This window comes from Salpingoeca rosetta (genome assembly GCF_000188695.1).
Source record: "Salpingoeca rosetta unplaced genomic scaffold supercont1.4, whole genome shotgun sequence".
In the NCBI taxonomy this organism is placed as follows: domain Eukaryota; class Choanoflagellata; order Craspedida; family Salpingoecidae; genus Salpingoeca; species Salpingoeca rosetta.
In genome coordinates this window covers 640417-660416 of record NW_004754930.1, presented here as the reverse complement: position 1 = coordinate 660416, position 20000 = coordinate 640417, and the positions used below count along the sequence as shown (strand labels likewise).

Here is a 20000-nt window from a genome sequence, read left to right as displayed (position 1 = left end):
CGGATGCACACACACACACACACATCTGCACGCACACACACACACACACACTGTGTACACACCTCGTGGTTGGCTGCGTTGTCCTGGCCGTCATCATCATCGTCCTCATCATCGATTGCGCTGAGATTGAACCCGCCACCCAATGGCAACACCTCCTGCTGCGACGTCGCGGGTGTTGTAAAGTCGTGGCTCACCGTGTGCACAACCCCACCGCCGTGGTCAGCATCCTCACGCATGTCCATGCCTATTGCCTCTGTACAGTCCCCGTCATCGTCACTCGTGTCTGTCAATTGCGACGCCACGCGGTGCCGTGCATGTCTGACAGCGTCGCTGCCGTCATCAGCGTGATCACGCCCGCCCAGCACTCCTGGCATGTGGGGTGCGGGGAAATGCGTGCGTGTGCGTGTGTGTGTGTGTGTGTGTGTTGGCATGAGAGTGAGAGAGATGTGTACATGGAGAGAGAGTGTGTGAGAGAGAGTGAGAGAGTGAAGGACACACACATTTGCATGCGGCGCTCCCAACAGACACCAGAGTCGAATGGCATCCGTTTACTCACGTGATCGCCGCGGGTTTTGCGATGCGTCGGAGTAGCTTGTCGGGCGCTGGGTTGGGCGGTTCTGGCCCGAGGTCGTCTGTGATCGCAACCGGGGTTATGTGACAGCAATACAGCACATTGTGAGCGCGTGCGCGAGAGGGAGAGGCTGCCGCACAAGGCACTCCAAGATTCACTTCACTTCAGGCGCACACAAACCAAACGCAAGCCAACACATGCACAGACAAACAAACAAACAAACAAACAAACAAACAAACAAACAAACAAACACAGACACACGCACAAACAAACATACAGACAGACACACGCACAAACAAACATTCAGACAGACAGACACACGACAGGCACCTGAATGTGGTCGTCTGATGCGGTGGATCTGAAGGAGACGTTGTTTTTGCCTGCGCCAAGCTTGCGACGTGTCAAGTCACGCACGCTGCGCAGGCGCTGCATCCAAATCTTGCGTTCGCTGGCGTTGGAGGCGGTGAGGTAGAAGTCACGTGCCTCCGTGCGAATGCACAAGCCCGTGTTGGGGGCAGCGTCACCCCAGTCTATTGCGACTTTGAGCTCCTCGCGGGGCAAAATCGTGCATGCCGTGTCAACGACAAAGACGCCGGCGGCGCGTGGAAGCTCCGTGTGCTCCTCCGGTGCCACCTGCAGTTTGTGGTAGCTCATTGACCCGTTGCTCTTCAGCACAAACCAGCGGCGCTTCCAGTTCTACACATGCGTGGGCGCGTGCGTGGGATGGGGTTGAGGGGATGGGATGAAGCGAGAAGGGTGGTTGTATGATGTGCTGTACAGAGCAAGACACAACACACATGACAACACACATGACAACGCACACCCACAAAATTACAACACACACCCACACCCCCCGCACCCACAAAATTACAACACACCACCCACCCACCCACCCACACACCCACCCACACACACACACACACACACCACACACACACACACACACACACACACACACGACGACCTACGACCGAACGGACCAAAGTGGCTCTGAGGGTCGCAAAATTTAGCGATCTCGACAACTCGAACCCATAAAGACGGGAACGTTCTACGGGCATGCCATTCTGAGTCCACAGATGAACGCCGGTCGCCGCACACACACACCACCACCACCACCACCACCACCACACACACACACACACACACACACACACACACACACACACACACACACACACACACACACACACACACACACACACACACACACACACACACACACACAACATGGCTCACCTTGACATTTTTCCCACGCTTGGTCAAAAAGCCCTGGTGGACAACGTACAAGTCCTTCTCCATGTTCATTTGTGGTGGTGTGCTACTGCAGCATGTACCATTCATGCCACACCGCAACTTCAGCAGCAAAGCAACGATGGGAGCAAAACGAAGACGAACAAGGACAGACGGACAGACAGACACTCGAGTGTGGTCAGGACAGGCAGCACAGCAACACCAACAACGCCAGCTTGTTCTGTTGTTCTTCGTCTTGTCGTGTGTTGGAGAATTAATGGATATCTTCCATGAATCGTCCGGACTTGGCTGCACAACAACAACGCCGATGACAACGACGTTCACCAGACGCTTCCCACAACAGCAGCACCACCGCACTGCGGTGGGTGGAGCTGATGATGAGGAGATGCAGCAGCGGCACGTGGAGCACGTTGCGGCCACGATCATCACACGTGCCGTACGGCGCGTGGCATGGCGCCGTCTATTTCAACGGCTCAAGCTGGCCGTTAAGGCCGCGGTACGTGGTGTTGCCTTTTTGTGTGTTGTTGTGTTTTGGGTTGTTCCGTGTTGTGTTGCCGTGTTCTGTGTCGTTGTGTTGTTGTTGTATGTTGTGTGTTGTTCCCTTGTCGGTCGGTCAGCCAACTGGCCATTGGCACCCGGAGCTTAGAGTGATGACGCCACACTGCTTGCTCATGGTACAATTCGTGGTATCGTGGATGAAACAACAGGAAACGGCATATGCTGTGGATTTTATTCGAACCCTGTGCCCTGCGGAAGCAGAGCTTCTTCTAGACCCCACACTCTCGCCAACCATACGCTTTCGGTTTGGTGGTGACCAGTACCCCCCTCAAATCTTCTTCAAGGTGGTCTATGCGACGGCTTGTGCGTGTGTGCGTGCGTATGGGAGGGACTTCTTGCTTGTTCCTGATTCCACCTTTGGCTCTGCAACTCCCTTGACACACGCGAAGCAGTTTGCTGTGCTGGTTTTTAGGATGTCAACCGTGTGCGTATGTGCTCATGTCCTCCCACCATTTCAACCACGCTGTCGGTTGCAGATATATTTGAGTCCTTGTGGCACAAAGGTGCAGTACATGTCCGCTCGCCAGCTCTTCCGCGCATCAACTCAGGTGCGTGTGCATTATTGCAACCTGGAGAGGGTATTGTTTGGCCATGTGCATCTACGGGATGTATGTACGTGCATGTGGATGTGCGCGCGAATCTGTGCGTGCATGTGTGCGTGTGCGTGTGTGGTGTGTATGCGTGTGCGTGGGTGCATATACGAGTGCTGCAAACGTGGCTTGCCGCAACACAGAAGAGCTCGTCGCCATTCCAGACAATCAATTTCATGACAATCAGCAACCGCTGCCGTTGTACTTTTGCGATTGCCAGGCGGCGGAGGATGCGCGGAGTATGATGGGCCCACGAAAGTACATGGAGCAAGTGATTGAGGACTGGTATCTGCACGTCAACTCCGGTGGCATGAGCGATCTCATCGACGTCAGCGACGAGCGAGAATACGTGCAGGTGCACACACTTGTGTATATGTGCGTGCGGGTGTACGTAACTGCGTGCGTGTGTGTGTGCACATGTGTGGGATTCTGTGAATGCGTGTGAGCGTGGTGATTCGTGTGTGGCGTCTTGCTGCACGAAGACGGCCACTTGTAAACGTCTTTACCAGCCCTCAACTCACCTTCTGTTGGTTATCCGATGGTGCACACGCGCGCGCATGTGTGTGTGTGTGTGTTTTGTCAGGTGATGACTGCGCTGGACAAGCAGTCGGCCATGTCTGGTGGGCGATCAAACGACTGGCGCCCGCTCCACACCATCGGTACTGTGGTATTCACCTGCTGCCATTGGCGGTCGTGGTGGCGGTGGCGAGCTGCTGCGGCCGCCCATTGCGTTCCATACTCCTTCTCTGTCGTGCATGTGTGTTGTATTGTGTGTGTTGTGTGTGTTGTGTGTGTTGTGTGACCCATGTGCGTATGCCCACCCTCCATCACACGTGTTCCCTCAACCACATGCGTGTTGAACCTGCAGAGCCGACAACATCATCGAGTACGGTGAACGACTTTATCGAACACGTCAGAAGCGGCGGCCGCACGGAACTGAAGATGATGTACGTTGTATCGTCTGTTGCTGTTGTTGCTGTTCATGTGTTGCCTCAAGGTGGCTCGCGGCTTCTCTCGCGTGCGTGTGCACATGTTCACGTCACCATCATCACGCAATCATCTTTTTGCGCTCACTCAACGCACACGCACATGCAAACATACACACATGCGAACACACACACACACACACATGCAAACACAGAACTCAAGAGCTCAATGCGACGGTGCTGATTGATGACCAGGTACTCTGACGTGGTGTGACGAGAGGGTTGTGTTGAGAACGCATTATCTTCCCCCTTTGGCATCAGAAGAAGAAAGTTGTGCCCATCTCTCACGCTTGATACACACACACACACACACACACACACACACACACACACACACACACTGACGCCGTGTGACAGCTGGCGAAGTTGCGGGCGGCAACAGCACACCGCGCCCTCACGCGCACACGCACGGGAACGCAGACGGGACGCATGTCTGCACACGGCAGAGCGCGGCGCATGAATCAGCTGCGCCGCGCATATGGTGTGGGCACTCCGCAGACGCAGCAGACGCCACAGCTTGCAGCCTCACTGTCATCGACAATGACAGGAAAACCTGCAACCCCTGCATTACAGCAGCAACCATCCGCATTACAGCAGCAACCATCACAGCAGCAAGTAGTTGCACGGAGTGCTCTTGCATCTGCCCAGGAGCAGCGTGCAGGAACAGGGAGCGAGCGACGATGGTCGCACAGCCGCCCGGCAAACGAGGAAAGTGCACTGACCATGGTGGAGGCACCTCACAGCACATGGCGCGATGATAGTGGTGGTGATGGTGCTGGTGATGGTGCAGGGGTTGCGAGACGTCGTGGTGACGTGGGTGGTGGCGATGAGGATGTGTTTGATGCCAGTGGCGGGTTTGGCAGTGTGGACGGTTATGATGATTACTATGAAGAGGATGATGATGAAGACAAGCTGTTTGAATGGTCGCAGCAGGTCCCTGTAGACGTCGGCGCGCTTGACCTCGACGAGGACTTGTTGGGCTCGCTTTAGCTTGGTGCTGTTGTGTTGTTTTGTGTATGTGTGTGTGTGTGTGTGCGTGTGTGTGTGTGTGTTTGTGTGTGTGTCAGCGCTGCTTGTCTTGATGAACTGCTTGTGTTCGAAAGCGGGTTGTATGGTGTATGTCTTCCATTTTTATTTTATCGCTGACGAAGTATGAAAGGCATTGACAATAGCGTGCGGCTCTTTACTTCTTTCAAGCCTGTGTGTTATTGCTGCGCTCTTGTTACCAACACAGCAAGTGAACTGTTGTCTAACTGATCATGATCAATGATGGCAAATAGTCGGCGGTAAGTGAAAACATAATAATCGGGGTTGATGTACGCAGCTGAGTACAGTTTGCCCTAGCATGCACTGCGCTCGTACATCTTGTGTGTGTGTGTGTGTGTGTGCGTGTGTGTGTGTGTGTGTGTGTGTGTGTGTGTGTGGGTGTGTGTGGGTGTGGCCATCAGTCGACGCCATCATATCCCTCCGTGTTCTCAACTGCCAACAGCAGCTTTTCCCGAAGCTGAAGCGAGAGGTGGTGATGCGACACAATGTGGAGTGACGGTGTGAGGTGGTGCACGGGAAACGATGAGCAGGAGATGTCACAGCAGCACACACACACACAGAGGAGACCTCATAACTGCAAGAAGTCGCACGCACACGCACACACATACACACAGAGGCACACATACACACACTGCGTGCGCGCTCACTTCGTCGTAGGACTGGTACTGTGGGAGATCCAGTCGGTTGAAGCACGTGTGTGCACGCGGCAGTTGCGAACGACCGCCACTGGTTTTACGAAGAAGATGCAATGACACAATGGCAACAAGGCAACAACAGCAGCAGTTGGCGTAGGCGCACGGTAGGAGGGCGTGTGAGCGAGACATGAACACATCAACAACACCTCACAAACAGCAACAATCCAATGATACCCAACAAACTGCAACAATACCACAGCAACAGTGACAGCTTGAACAAGACCGCAGACAACCATGAATGACTGCTCACCGACGGGCAATGCAGAAGCGCTGCAGACCATTTGATCCGTACAGCTCAGCAAACCCGTTCATCGGCACGCGCGATGTGCCTGGGATGCACGCGAGGAGGATGTGAAGGGCGTGGTGAAGGAACTATGGGTTGTGCAAAGTGGAAGCGAAGAAAATGCACCGTGCAGAGAGGAGGAAACGGCTGAAGGCTCGACCACACACACACACACACACACACACACACACACACACACACACACACACACATACACACACACACACACCTGTGACGAACTGCAAGACGCGTGCGCGCTCCTGCATGTTGAGGGAGGAGATGGCCTGCCAGAACCATCCAATCACCTGTTTCCCACAGAGACAAAGTAACCATCAGATGCAGGCACGCAAGTGCACCCGTGCATGAGCAGAGGCAGACACCTATGAAGAAGGCCGCAAGCGCAACACCATCGCTCTTGACTATCAATCCACATCACGCGTGACCTTGCCTCCACGCAGTGTTCTGACGGAGACAAAACACACAAACAAAGAATCATCCCGACACTCCCTCACACACACACTCTCTCTCAAACAACACATGCACACATGCACACACGCACGCACACGTATGCATGCATGCACCTGTGAGCGGTTGGTGTAGCCGTCAAGGTAGACGGTGTGTGCGCGCCAGTCGTGGATGTCAATTTCTGAAATGCCGCTGATGAGGAGCTCGAGTTCGTGTGACGTGAACGGCTCCAGCCAATCCAGGGGCACAATCGCAGTCAGGCCCTCCATGAACCTGCACACACGCACCCGCACACATGTGCACAAAAAAGAACCATCCACACATATCAAACCATCATGACAGGACGAGGTGAGACAGTGCCGGGCAGAATTCAATGTAGCCGAGGTGTGCAGAGGGGCAGAGCGAACATCAAAAAATGACGCAAGTCACCTCGAGAACGAAACCTGTAACACACACACACACACACACACACACACACACACACACACACACACACACACACACACACACACACACACACACAATAATCAATGAGCACTCACGCGTCCATTTGTGCGGCGACCTGGTCCACAAACTTGTGTTTCACAACAAGGTTCACATACTCCTCCTTGTTGTCTTGCGTCACGGGAATGTCGGCACCACCAGGCTTGAGTTCAATATGTGTCACCGTTCCAAACTCTTCACGATCAACCTGCACGCACAAAAAACCGAGTACACATGGTGAGCGGGAACGTTGAATGTTGGAGTTAAGAGAGTATGTGTGCGTGCGTGTGCATGTGTGTGTGCATGTGTGTGTGCGTGTGTGTGTGTGTGCGTGTGTCACAGGCATTGAATGTGAACATGTGAACATGTGTGCGTGTGTGTGTGCGTTTGCGGACCTCAAAGGTGAGTTCGAGTTGGGTTGGGTCGTTGTCAAGGATCCACTGAAGAGAGCGGTAGTAATCTGCATCCACCACCTCCACATCGGCCAGCGCGATGTGGCGGCGCAGCATCATCTGGTGGTGGCAGTGGCGGTGATGACGATGGTCGCGGGTTATGAGGCATTTCGAACAACCAGACCGTGGGATACATGCACACACGCGCGCGCACGCACACACACACTCACACACACGACACACGACACACGACACACGACACACACACACACACACGCACACACACACACATATACACGACACACAGCACACCTTGTAGAAAGGGTGGATGAAGAAGACGTCGAGCAGCCTGCCGTGGTAGATGGCCATGCCAACAACGCGCCCGATGAACTGGAAGTAGCGCAGGTGGTCTGGGTTGACGCTGCTGGTGGGACTCATCTGTAGCGTGTAGCTATCGGCGGCGCTGTACTCAAACAACCCGTAGTACGGGTTGAACCTGTGAAGTAGGAATGGGAACAAGGGAGGGGGCGGGATGAGGCCATGGCGCAACGCAGAACCGCATTGATTGGCTCACACATGGATGTCAGTGTGTGTGTGTGTGCAACACGTACATTTCGTGGCTGAGGAGGTAGAACCATTCGCGCGTCGGCCCGCCAAAGTCAAGGCCGCGCTCCTCTGGCGTTACCGTAAACGCAACAACACACGCAAACGAAGGAATACGCCAAGCACGTGCTCATGTGACCCAACGTTACAACAAAGCACAGCAAGCAGACACATACACAGATGCAGGAACACACAGCCGCGCACAGACACATGAAGACACACACACACACAGGAGAGACGCGAACAGACGCATGTGTGCACACACACACGCACACACACACACACGCACACACACACACACACACACGCACACACACACACACACACACACACACGCACACACACACACACACGCGCGCGCCCCAAGCCAGCCCCACCTTCAAAGGTGATCCTGAGTTCCCTGCGGAGCTGGTCAGGGGACATGCCGAGCACGGCGCTGTACGACTGCTCAAAGATGCGGCTGCGACTCACGCTGATGTCGCACTGCACACGTGCGCACGCGCGAGAATGCATGTGTGTGAGGAGATGGGCTCGGCAATACTCACACAACGGCCACCAAGGCTGACTGCAGATGCCCGCCCACTACCGACATGCCAGCAAATACACACACACACACACGACACACACACACACACACACACACACACACACACACACACACACACACACACACACACACACACGCACGCACGCACACACACACACACGACACACACACACTACACACACACACGCACATACACCACACCACACCTTGCCACGTGGTCTCGTTCGTTTGATGAGCGAGTGGAGGTGTCGCTTCTTGTCCACAAACGCCTGGGAGAAGATGGCGCTCACGCCCGCGTCGGCCGTTGATGGCGGCAATCCAGTGCGCGGGTCCTCCCACTGCGTCGTGCGCGTTCGGTGGTTCACAAAGTACCGCCGCCCGCGTTCTGTCTGCCGCTCCTCCCACTTGGCAGGGAGCATGCCCAAATCGGACAGGCTGTCCGCTGGCTGCAACCGACGCACGCGCGGCAAGTTCACCGCATTCTCACCAACACCCATCCCTGCGCACACATATGTGTATGTGTGTGTGTGACAGAAGGAGGAGCCAAGTGTGTGTGTGTGTGTGTGTGAATGTGTGTGGACAGAAACAACGTGCGGGTAGCACTGAAGAATGCAGAAACAGAAATCCCACCCTGACTGTAAATATGCGTTCTTCACTACGATGCAACTGCAACTGACGTGTGCGTGCACCCCTGACATGCTCGCTATCCCCCCCCCCCAAATATGTTGTGGCGTGCTTACGTCGGTAATGTGTGCGTGGATCATCCCAGGTTGTTCGCTTCGTGTTGTGGTCAATGAAGAACACCCTGCAGGCAACCAGAATGGGGTGTGGGCGTGCACAGCACCGCAGCACGCAGGGGAATCAGCCGAGTTGTCAAAGAAAACACACACACACACACACGCAAACACACACACACACACACAACCCCGCCCACACACACACACGCACACGCAAACACACACGAACGAAACACTTCGCACCTGCCCGTGGCCGTCTTGGACTTGACCCAGCCCGGCGGCAGCGCGTCCTCAACAGAAAACGTCGACGACTCCACCGCAGCGCCATCGTCATTTGCATGACGGCCACCTTGCTCATCGCTGGTGTCGTGGCCACCTCGGCCATCGGCGCTGCTCACATCGTTGACACCGCGCCCGGCGCTGCTTCCGTGTGATGCGTCATGTGCACGTGTATGTTCGTCGTCATTGCTGGTGGTGGTCGTGGTGGTGGTCGTGGCAATCGGCACTTCCTCCACCTGCACAAACACGTCGTCCTCACACGTGTCGCTTGCATCACCCGTGTCACCACGGGGGTGCGGCGACACTTGTGCGCAGTATATGCGCGCGCTTCCACTGCTGGTTCTTCTGCTTGAGCGGCGGATATCAAGTGGGTGGCGATATGTCACGCGCCGCAGCTTGTGGTTCACGTACAAGAGCCGGCCTTGGCGGTCTGTCTTCGTGCCCCACCCTTCAGGCAGGGGGCGTTGCTCGATTGCGTCATCTGTGGATGGTTCGTCCAGTTCCACTGCGTCTTCCGCTGCTGCTCTGGCCGCCTCTGCTGATGAGACAGCACCGGTGCCGCCAGTCGCCGTCCCGCTGCCATTGCGGTCATCGCGGCCATCCCGTGCGTGAGTCGTTGCGGACGATGGCTCCGCATGTCCCACCATCTTTGCAAAGCCAAGATCGAGCGGCTGTGCGTGCGCTGTGGCTGCTGGCGACGCCGAGAACGACTCGGGCTGGCCGCGTTTCGTCGCTGCTGTCGTGCGCTTGCCTGCGCCTCCACCTACAGCGCCCAGGTCATAGCCGACAGCAACACGCAGGTGGCCGCTGACGCGCTGCTTTCTTGTGCGCGGGCGAAGGGGAATGTTCAGCACGGCGGGCGTGTCTGAGAAGGAGCGTGCACTCGGGGGCAGCAGTCGCAGATTCAACACCGCCTACCATGAAGCACAGCGGCATAGGCGCAAACATGGGGCGTGTATGAGTGTGTGATGATAGTTGCACGTGTGCTTGTGTGTGCATGTGCCTGTCATCTGTGCTCAGTTTCACGTGGGCTTCAGTGCACGAACACAACCATATGGACACTGCTGTTGGAAGAGTCATGACATGACTGCATTGCAGCGCCGTTGGCGTGTGCGTGTGTGTGTGCGTGTGCTTGTGTGTGTGTGTGTGTGTGTGTGTGTGTCTGTGTCTGTGTGTCTGTGTGTGTGTGTGCGTGTGTGTGTCAGACCTGTCCGAGGAAGCTGTCACGGCCAAGGCGATGTCTGTCAAAGATTTGCAGAAGGAGGAAGTAGTGCGGGCCGTTGTGTTCATCAATGTGGCCTTCGACTTTCCAGTTGAGCTGCAGCACGTCGTCCCACTGCAGCACGTGCGAATGAAGACCAAAAGTATGCGGTGAGGAAACAAACGCACAAGCAAATTTGTCGCAAGGTGGGCCGATAGGATGAGCGTGAGTGAATGTAAGAGGCCACGAATTCGCATGCGAGGAGAATATAAACACACAAAAGATAGGAGGACCCTCAAGGCCCTCTCACACAAGCACACACGCACACAAGCACACACGCACACAAGCACACACACACACACACACACACACACACACACACACACACACACAGAGTACGCACACAGGCAGCACACACGGATGCCATCACCCATACGAACATGCACGCACCGTTGGGTTCAATCCTACGGCATGTCGTGTGCGGGCGCGAGTTCCACACATGGAGGGCTTCGACACAACCATTGGGTCAACTTGTGTCAACTACAGCGACAAAGCACAGAGCAGGTGTGTGTGTATGTGTGTGTGTGTAACAAGGCGGCAGGTTTGTTATCATGCTCTCAAGATGGGTAAACAGAATGCTGAACGTCAGCGGAGCACTCTACCACATCAACAAAGAATGATTGCTGGGCAACCAAGTAAGAGTTTGCGTTGGGGGGAGGGGAACATCTGCGTACACCTCTCACACACGGTCGTGGATGGCGATCATGTATGGAGTTGCCCGAGCAGAGCGAGTGTGCATGTGTGTGTGTGTGTGTGCATGAAAGAGAGCACACGCACGAAAGAGAGAATACGTTGGAAAGAGAGAACACGTTGGAAAGAGAGAACACGTCGGAAAGAGAGCACACCTAGGAAAGAGAGAACACACACGAACCTTCGCCACGACGTACGGCTCAGCCACGCCCAGCCGGCTCTTCTTCACCAGGTCTGAGGCGCTCTTCTGCAACCATGCAATAGATCCCCCAATTAACGAGCATGAACGTGTAAGCCACGGTGACGTGCAGCTTGACGTGCAACGTAACCCAACACAACACAAGCAAGACAAAAGGCCACAGAAGCTATGACGGACGGCGTGTTCGCCTTTCTCACCGGTTGAATCAGCAGCGGTGGGCCCATCTTTGGGCCTGCTGTTTCTCCACCTTTCAGCATCGTCGACATTCACATCAACCAGCGCGCGCGAGGAGGGTTTGAGGCACGAGGAATCTGCTGCTGCTGGTTGCTGTATGTGGTTCAAACAAACAATCCAAACAGCAGCAACGCCAACACAACCAAGCAATGGATGGTGGGCAGTCCTTCGAACAGGGGCGATGATGATTGTTGGCGATTGGTTGAAAATACGCATAAAGTTTCGGCATGGCCGGCAGAGAAGGCGGCGGCGGGTGTGCTGGATGCGCGTTGCGCGCAGCGGAGGTGCATGTGTGTGTCGTGTGTGGCCAAGTGCATTGTGGACCGCGGGAACAGGTCTTGGTGCATATGCTTGGTGCCCACTCCTTGGTCATCAACGATGTCCACAAAATCTCCAACCTGCCAGAGTGAGTTGCAAACGGTTTGGAGAGAGAGAGAGAGGGGGGGGGGTTGGACGTGCGTGCGTGTGTGTGTGTGTGTGTGTGTGTGTGTGTGTGTGTGTGTGTCTGTGTCTGTGTGTGTGTGTGTCTGTGTGTGTGTCTGTGTGTGTCTGTGTGTGTCTGTGTCCGTGTGTGCTTGTGTGTGCTTGTGTGTCTGTGCGTGTGCTTGTGTGTGTGTGCTTGGGTTTGTGGTGGAGAAGTTGTGCGTGTGCCGCACATGTGCCGCACATGAACCGTAACGTGCGCCGCACGTCTGTCAAGAAAGCCTAACGTGCCGGTTTGGACTGCTTGCTGGGCAGGTATTTGAGCTACTATCGGAAGGCGTACTTGCAGCAGGAGCAGCAAGCCTCAACGGCGCCTTTGGCTGCCATGTGCTCTGTTCTGCAGCGTTCCGAAGCAGAAACGGCGAAACAACAGTCAACCGGCACACAGCCCTCAGCAACAGCAACAACAGCAGCAGCAACAGCTCCCTCAGACGACCCCATCCACGCTTCAGAAGGTAGTGTTGTGTTTTTGAAGCGTTGCCCAAGGAAACTTACAGCTGCATAAGTGTGCGTATATATGTGTGTGTGTGGGGGGGACAAGCTGCCTTTGCATGAACTGGCGTTTGTCGTTACACTGATTCGCTTGTGCTGCTGGACTCATGTTGTGCGCAGACAAGTTGTACATGCTCGGGGGATCTGCTGCTGACATCCGGCTACGCAAGCTCTTCAACGACAAGCGGCTTGTATGTACGGCGTGTAACTGGTGCTTGTTCGCTTGGCGCGCTGCATCCACTCACATGGTGTTCCTCCGCCCTTCCCTTTCAAGGCAGTGCTCACGTTGGCGCCAACTTATCCCCTACCAATGCATGTGACGGCGATAGAAACAAGTCCTGGAGTGCAAGCGGCTTGAACGCAGCCAGCCGTTCTCTCGGCGCTGCTTCTTCTGCAAGGACGCTGATCCCATCGATGGCGTTCGCCCCTTTCTCGACGTGTGTGTGCGTGTGTGTGTGTATTTGCGTACTGATGAGTGATTGTGCCGCGGTATGCGTGTGTTTGTCAATGTGTGGATACCCTGTGTGAGCGTATGCCTCTTCTTCTGCATGTCTGTCCTCTGACCGTGTTCATATGGAGATGATGGGCGCATTGTGCATCGTTTGGCATGTCGCTTGGCTCTGCGCACTTGAAACTCGTGTTAGAATTGCCTCGTCTCATCCACGCACCATACACACGCGCACCCACACCCACACACATGTGTGGATGCTTGACAGCACTTGTTTTCCCGCCACCATTTCAACATCGGATTGCCAGACAACATTGTTCACATCCACCAGCTGCTCGACAAAATTGAGGTGGGTTGCTGTGCGTTGGGAGCAGGACGTATTCCCAATCCTGGTTGCTCGCTACACCCTTTGTTTCACATGTGTGTGCGCATGTGTGTGCGTGTGTAGGTGAGTGTGTGCGTGTGCGTGTGCGTGGTGTGTGTGTGCGTGCGTGCGTGTGTGTGTGTGTGTGTTTTCACATGTGTGCGTGCGTGTGTGCCCATGCTTGCGTCACGGCCAGCCTCGCCCTCTGACCACATGTGTGTGTCCACCTCCACCTTGCCGCTGTCGGGTGTCTCTGTGCAAACAGGCACGCGTGTGCGAGCGCATCTGCCCGTATTGCTGCAAGCGGTTTGACGACTGGCCAAAGTTCAAGGCGCATCTCCGCAAGAAGAGGCATTACAAGCTCAACCCAAACGACCACACCTTTGACGAGCACTACATCATCACTTACACGGTGCGCGCATTGGACGTTGGAACTGTGGGGAATCGGGACGGGGGATGGAAGAGAGCGTGAGCGGCACAGAACGGTTGTGCCACAGAACGGCTGTGCCACATTCCACTGCCCAACGACAGTACACACACACACGCACACACACACATACTTACATACACACACACTCACACACACACACACACACATTCACACACACGTTCACACACACACATACACATACACACATACACACATACACATACTTACACACATACACCTACTTACACACATACACATACTTACACACACTCGCTCACGTACGCACACACTCACACACATACACACTCACTCACTCACTCACTCACTCACTCACTCACTCACTCACTCGCTCACTCACTCACTCACTCACTCACTCACTCACTCACTCACTCACTCACACGCCGCTGCTGTGCACAGGATCCCGGGACGCCGTGGCAGACAATTGTTGACGACGATGGTGATGGAGGCGGCACATCCGACGGCGCCCAGTCGAGTGACGGCGGTAACAGTAGCAGCGGTGGTGGCAGTCGCAGGGGCAGTGGGCGAAGAAAAAGACAGCACAAGACGCAGCGAGGCAGAGGCAAATCGCACCAGCACGCGACGCCGTCGTCATCGTCGTCATCACCGGCTGCTCGTGTCCCGCACCAACACCATAAGCAGCACCAGGGGCACACGGATGATGATGAGGTGATGCAGAGGGAGCGTGTGGGAAAGAGCGGACAGCACTCCAAGCAGAAACGCAGGCAACGCCACCAGCACCAGCACCAGCACCAGCATCATGATGGCAGTGGTGGTGAGACGGAAAGCGGGGCGGAGACTGGTTCACACACGGACACATGCGCACCACCACGGAGCGAGCAGCGAGACGAGGGTGCTTGGCGGCGCACACCAGCCACAACCAGCACGCTTGCTACAACCAGCACAACCGCGACAAGCACAACGGCCACTGCACCAGCTACAGATTGTGCAGCTTGTACAGCGGCAGTAGGGGAGCCGACACAGGCAGGGAGCATTGGCGACGCGGATGCAGCTCTGGCATCAGTCGCGGCTGCCAGAGCACCTGCGCAGACATCAGCACCACGCGGTGACACTGGTGCCGTGACGCGAAAGGGAATGGAAATGGAAGGAAAAGGGCGTGGCGAGCGCGGGCAGCGGCAGCGATGGGGGCACGGTCGCGAGCGAGGTGCTGTGAATAGCAGCAGTTGGCGCGGGCACGGGGGATCCGCGCACCGCCGCATTCAGCGCCGTGGTGGTGCTGACGACGATGATGACAATGGTGGTGATGATGAAGGGGAGTGGCGCACGTGGCTGGAGAGCGAGAAGGCGCCCACATCGTGCCTGTTCTGCTCAACCGTGTGCATGCACCCGGACCACGTGCTGCGACACATGCGCCAGGTGCACGGGTGCGACCTGCTTGCTGTCATGGCAAAGCATCGCCTTGACTTCTACAGCAGGGTGAAGCTGGTCAACTTTCTCCGCAGTGCGCGGCCCGTACTCGCCCCGCACGAGCTCACACGCGTCTTGGCAGAGCGCTCCTTCCTCGCTGATAAGTGCGTTGAGGAAAAGGACAAGGGGTGTTATGCCGTGCTGTGCTCTGTGCGTGTGTTGTGTTGTGTTGTGTTGTGTTGTGTTGTGTTGTTTTGTGTTGTGTTGTGTTGTGTTGTGTTGTGTTGTGTTGTGTTTCATTGCGCTTCATTAGGAGAATGACACCATGAACTCACCCGGCCTTGTTTCCTCACCATCACCACCATCACCACCACCGCTGCGGCTATCACAGGTATCTTCAGCCGGAGGAGCCTGGCGACCATCTCCTCACCCGTCTCATCGGTGACGACGACGACCACAAGTGATCCAGCAGCGCTCGCAGGCTGGCTGGGCCTCTGTGTGTGTGTGTGTGTGGGGGGGGGTGTCTTTGTACGTCTTTGTATGTCTTTGTATGTCTGTGTATGTGTGTCTGCCTGCCTGCCTGTCCAACGACTTTCATGACTAACTATGGTAGGTCTGAGTTGAGCCATCCACCCGTCCTCATTTGGTTGTAGTGTGTCATGGTTTAGTGTAACCGATTACTGTGTGTGTTTGCGTGTATGTGTGTGTGTGTATTTGTGCATTTGTGCATTTGTGTGTGTGTGTGTGCAAGCGCCAATAATAAACCGTGTGTATGGGACAGCAACACAACAATTGAGGCAAACACAGCCACACATGTCATTTCCAAGAACATCCGCACGCATGTGTCATGTGTGTGTGTGTGTGTGTGTGTGTGTGTGTGTGTGTGTGTGTGTGTGTGTGTGTGTGTGTGCAATCACGTGCGTGACGGCTGCGGCCACGCTGCGCGCATATTTGTGATGATGCTGCGGCGCTTGCCCATCACCGCCTGCATGTACGACTCGCAGCTCACGGCCAGCTTCCCCGGCGCGTGCGTGACGGTGATGGTGCCCGTGTGCGGCACGTCCTCGGTGATGGCGCGTCCAACCTGCAGCTCAATTTCGCCGTGGCGTCCATCGTGCTTCCCCCCGCTCTTGCGCCGGAGCTCCAGCGCTGTTGTTGCCAGTGGTCGTCCCGTGCCGTTGCTGCCGTTGCTGGTGGTGGTGGTGGCGGTGGCGTCATTGGGGTGCACCCCCCGCCGCGTGTGGGGGCGCGTGCAATACAGCACCTCAGGCCACTTCAACCGCTCCTACAGTTGTGGTGACGAAATAATTTCGTTCGTGTGCATGATGGTTGGATGGAAGTGAATCATATATGAAGGTCAGAGTTGGTGCTCATCACAAATCACACATGGGTCTAACTACGGAGGTCTCAACAAACCCAGACGATGCATGCACTTCTTCTGCTTCCTGTCCCATTCACTCACACACACACACACACACACATGCTCACACACACACACACACATGCTCACACACACACACTCATACACTCATACACACACTCTCTCTCGGGTTCATCTGCTCAGTGTTGTCAATACCTGAGTCGCTGTTGACAGTGCCGTTGACGGCGCGCGCGACATGCATGAACACGTTTCCAGTTCGCGTCCACACATCCATGGGGCCATCCACCGTGCCTGAGGCGTGTCACGGAACGTTGTGGTGTGACATTGAGATGCACGCGTAAATGTGTTGCAGATGCATGCTCCATGCGCACCAGCGTCGCAAACACACGCACGAGCACACGCTCAGTTGCATGCACACACACACACGCACACACACACACACACACGCACACACACACACACACACAAACCCATGCACATGTGCAAACACACATAATTACGCACACACTCGCCCCTGCACACGAACGTCCACACATGACCAAACGCACACCCAACCATTCGCACACACACGCGCGCGCGCTTGAAACCAACCGAGGGTGATGTCGCCTGTGTCTGAGCGATAGGACCCCGGCCCGTGTGCGTCGCCAACACTGATGTGCCCGCTCTCCGTCGCAACTCGCGTCACATCCGAATACAGCGCCTCCACAGACGCAGTTCCGCTCGCGAGCTCAACGTCAAACTGTGCGGTCGTGCGGTGGACAGGTGTGTCAATGCGTGGGATGTGAACGACATGTGTGCTGGATCGCCCATATGAGGGGTGGGTGCACTCCAAGCTGAGGTGTACTGTGTGATTAGTTAGTTATGCATGCAAGCACGTTGTTGGAAGACGCGCAGTCAAGCAGCAACAATGCCCACGCCACGCACTTCTTGGCTCTGCACACGACGGACAAAGACACTGCCAGTCGTGCTCTGATAGCTCACATTCCCCTGTTGGTATGTGTGCGTGTGTGTGTGTTGTGTGTGTGTGTGTGTGCGTGGTAGGAGGTAGACGCGTAAGCTGTGCAGTGTTGCAATTGCAATTGCTGCTAGGATTATTGCCACTGCTGTTGTTGCGGGGTGGTGGTGGTGGGATTACGGTAAAGGAGTGCGAGTAAAGAGCGGTGATCATGGTGGTATGGCAGCAACAATGATGACGATGCTCAACACCGCTGGGCAAGCGCGGCAAGGAGCACTGACATATCACTGCAGCGTACACACGAGCAAGCTGTCGATGACGAGGTTGCCGGCGTCCGAAGTGCCGTTCACAGCAGATGTCTTCACACCCGCCAGGAAACACGAGCCTGCAGCGCAAGCACAAGCGAAGGTTGCAGGGAAGGCAAACAGGTGGAGTCGGTAAGCAGGCGAGCAGACCAATGAGCAAACGACCAAGAGAGCCAACAGTTCATTGAGTGGGCGATGACCGCTCGCTCGCTCGCCAGGTGACCATCAAGGCATGGATGCTGGTGTTGGGTATGACGCTTTGACGGCTGTACAGGCGCCCACGCACTCACTGCCCAAACGTGTTGTACACAGTGCAGTGTTGCGTTGTGCGACAAGCAAGACAAGACAAGGCAGGACGAGACGAGACCTCGGCCGGTTTTGAAGGAGATGGCACCGCCCTCCATCTTGCTCACAATCAAGTCGGCAGGGCTGCTGCTTTCGTCTGCCTCCTTCAGCTCAGCATCCACTCCTGACGATAGAGAAAGTGTGTGTGTGTGTGTGTGTGTGTGAGTGAATAAGAGAGAGAGAGAGAGAGAGAGAGAGAGAGAGAGAGAGAGAGAGAGAGAGAGTGAGTGAGTGAGTGAGTGAGTGAGTGAGTGAGTGTGTGTGTGTGTGTGTGTGTGTGTGTGAGCGTGGGTGTGTGTGTGTGTGTGTGTGTGTGTGTGTGTGTGTGTGTGAGTGAGTGAGTGTTGGAGCAAATTGGGTGCCGTTGGGGTAAGAGGGTGACACAGCCGGGAGGAGGAGGGAGGGACACTCGCGGCTTTGCACGCGTCCGCCACATTGTCACCGCCAAGCACACACGCATAAACACGTGCGTACGCATAAACACACACAAGCACTGGCGCACACAGTGCCCTCCCCCGATCTGCAACAAGAGAATAACGGGCATCTCATTGCACATTCACGGCACAAGCAGACAAAGCTACAGCTACATACCACACGAAAATGGAACCCAGACATTGAGGGTTGCGCCTTGGCGATGACATTTCACGACGAGATTCTCGCCCTCGTGGTCGATGCACAGGTCGTCCTGTGTCAAGCCACCGTGCATGCTACGATCTGGCCTATTCGCCACAAGGCAATCAATAAATACAAGTGCGTGAGAGAGGAAAGAACCGGAGAGATGGGGAGGGACAGGAGAAGGACAGAAGAGAAACAAAGACAGGGGAGGGAAACAGAGAGGGGGCAAGAGAGAGAGAACAGCTCGCGGCTCGCAGCTCACAGCTCACAGCTCACAGCTCACAGCGCACAGCTCACAGCTCACAGCTCACAGCGCACAGCTCACACGTTTGCAGCTGCAAGTTGCCACCGCATACACACACACGCACAACGCACGCACACGATGGGTGGATTCTTACTTGAGCTCGATGTGCACGCGTGTTCTGTCGTCCACCGAAGCATCTTCCTTGAGGGCGCTTGGCCTGCGCGCAGGCTCCAGGCTCTGAACGTGAACGGGGATGGAGCTGCTGATGCGCACAGTCGCAAACTGCGACACAGTGGAATCCTTTGTCACCGCTCCAGCGGATGCAGCGGCGGAGGTGGGGAGTGTACGAAAGGACGAGAGGGAGGCCGGGGTGCGGAGGCATGCGTGCGACCACAGCGCACGGCCACAGCGAGCCACAGCCAGGGCAAGCATGGCGGGTGGTGTGAAGAGGAGGCTGACAGACTGAAGCAAGAGCGTGAGGGCTTGCAGCGTGTGATTTGTATCCGCTTGCTTGGGTTGCAAGAAGTCAGAGCAGAAGTCATCAACTTCCACGTCGAAAGATAATTGGGTGCTGTTTTCACAAACTTTCCACAACCACACCAGCACAAGCAGCATGACGCGAGCAGGCGGTGTGTGTGTGTGTGTGTGTGTGTGTGTGTGTGTGTGTGTGTGTGTGTGTGT

At 55.6% G+C, this 20000-nt stretch overlaps 5 protein-coding genes across 5 annotated transcripts in view; 2 read left to right on the top strand and 3 right to left on the bottom strand.

Moving 5' to 3' along the window:
- PTSG_01218 (uncharacterized protein) overlaps positions 1-2065 on the bottom strand; it is a 2375-nt gene extending 310 nt beyond the window's left edge. The window contains exons 1-4 of the mRNA XM_004997134.1: positions 1808-2065; positions 902-1267; positions 557-632; positions 63-367 (exon numbers count right to left, since the gene is read on the bottom strand). Of these exons, the coding sequence (XP_004997191.1) occupies positions 63-367; positions 557-632; positions 902-1267; positions 1808-1912 (852 nt within the window). The 5' untranslated portion in view covers positions 1913-2065. The remainder of the gene's footprint in view (positions 1-62; positions 368-556; positions 633-901; positions 1268-1807) is intronic.
- A 5-nt stretch (positions 2066-2070) lies between these two features.
- Positions 2071-5213, top strand: PTSG_01217 (uncharacterized protein). Its single transcript, XM_004997133.1, has 8 exons — positions 2071-2318; positions 2530-2664; positions 2857-2928; positions 3191-3325; positions 3554-3629; positions 3839-3917; positions 4112-4151; positions 4314-5213. Exons 1-8 carry the CDS (start codon positions 2079-2081, stop codon positions 4944-4946), a joined length of 1410 nt encoding a protein of 469 aa, XP_004997190.1. The 5' UTR covers positions 2071-2078; the 3' UTR covers positions 4947-5213.
- Positions 5073-12068, bottom strand: PTSG_01216 (ubiquitin-protein ligase). Its single transcript, XM_004997132.1, has 17 exons — positions 11835-12068; positions 11620-11685; positions 11139-11228; positions 10695-10823; positions 9452-10401; positions 9212-9276; positions 8678-8970; positions 8302-8407; positions 7933-7996; positions 7634-7817; positions 7325-7441; positions 6989-7137; positions 6563-6719; positions 6211-6286; positions 5949-6027; positions 5651-5729; positions 5073-5460 (listed from the first exon to the last, which is right to left on the bottom strand). Exons 1-17 carry the CDS (start codon positions 11901-11903, stop codon positions 5401-5403), a joined length of 2733 nt encoding a protein of 910 aa, XP_004997189.1. The 5' UTR covers positions 11904-12068; the 3' UTR covers positions 5073-5400.
- Positions 12069-12093: 25 nt separating this feature from the next.
- Positions 12094-16262, top strand: PTSG_01215 (uncharacterized protein). The gene is made up of 8 exons (XM_004997131.1): positions 12094-12277; positions 12610-12809; positions 12967-13037; positions 13176-13283; positions 13563-13643; positions 13924-14070; positions 14506-15638; positions 15866-16262. Exons 1-8 carry the CDS (start codon positions 12099-12101, stop codon positions 15936-15938), a joined length of 1992 nt encoding a protein of 663 aa, XP_004997188.1. The 5' UTR covers positions 12094-12098; the 3' UTR covers positions 15939-16262.
- A 125-nt stretch (positions 16263-16387) lies between these two features.
- On the bottom strand, positions 16388-19751 carry PTSG_01214 (uncharacterized protein; the record flags this gene model as incomplete). The annotated part of the gene is made up of 8 exons (XM_004997130.1): positions 16388-16759; positions 17013-17146; positions 17447-17594; positions 17780-17842; positions 18113-18195; positions 18483-18584; positions 19052-19179; positions 19474-19751. 8 exons carry the CDS (start codon positions 19749-19751, stop codon positions 16388-16390), a joined length of 1308 nt encoding a protein of 435 aa, XP_004997187.1.
- Between the last annotated feature and the right edge of the window lie 249 nt (positions 19752-20000).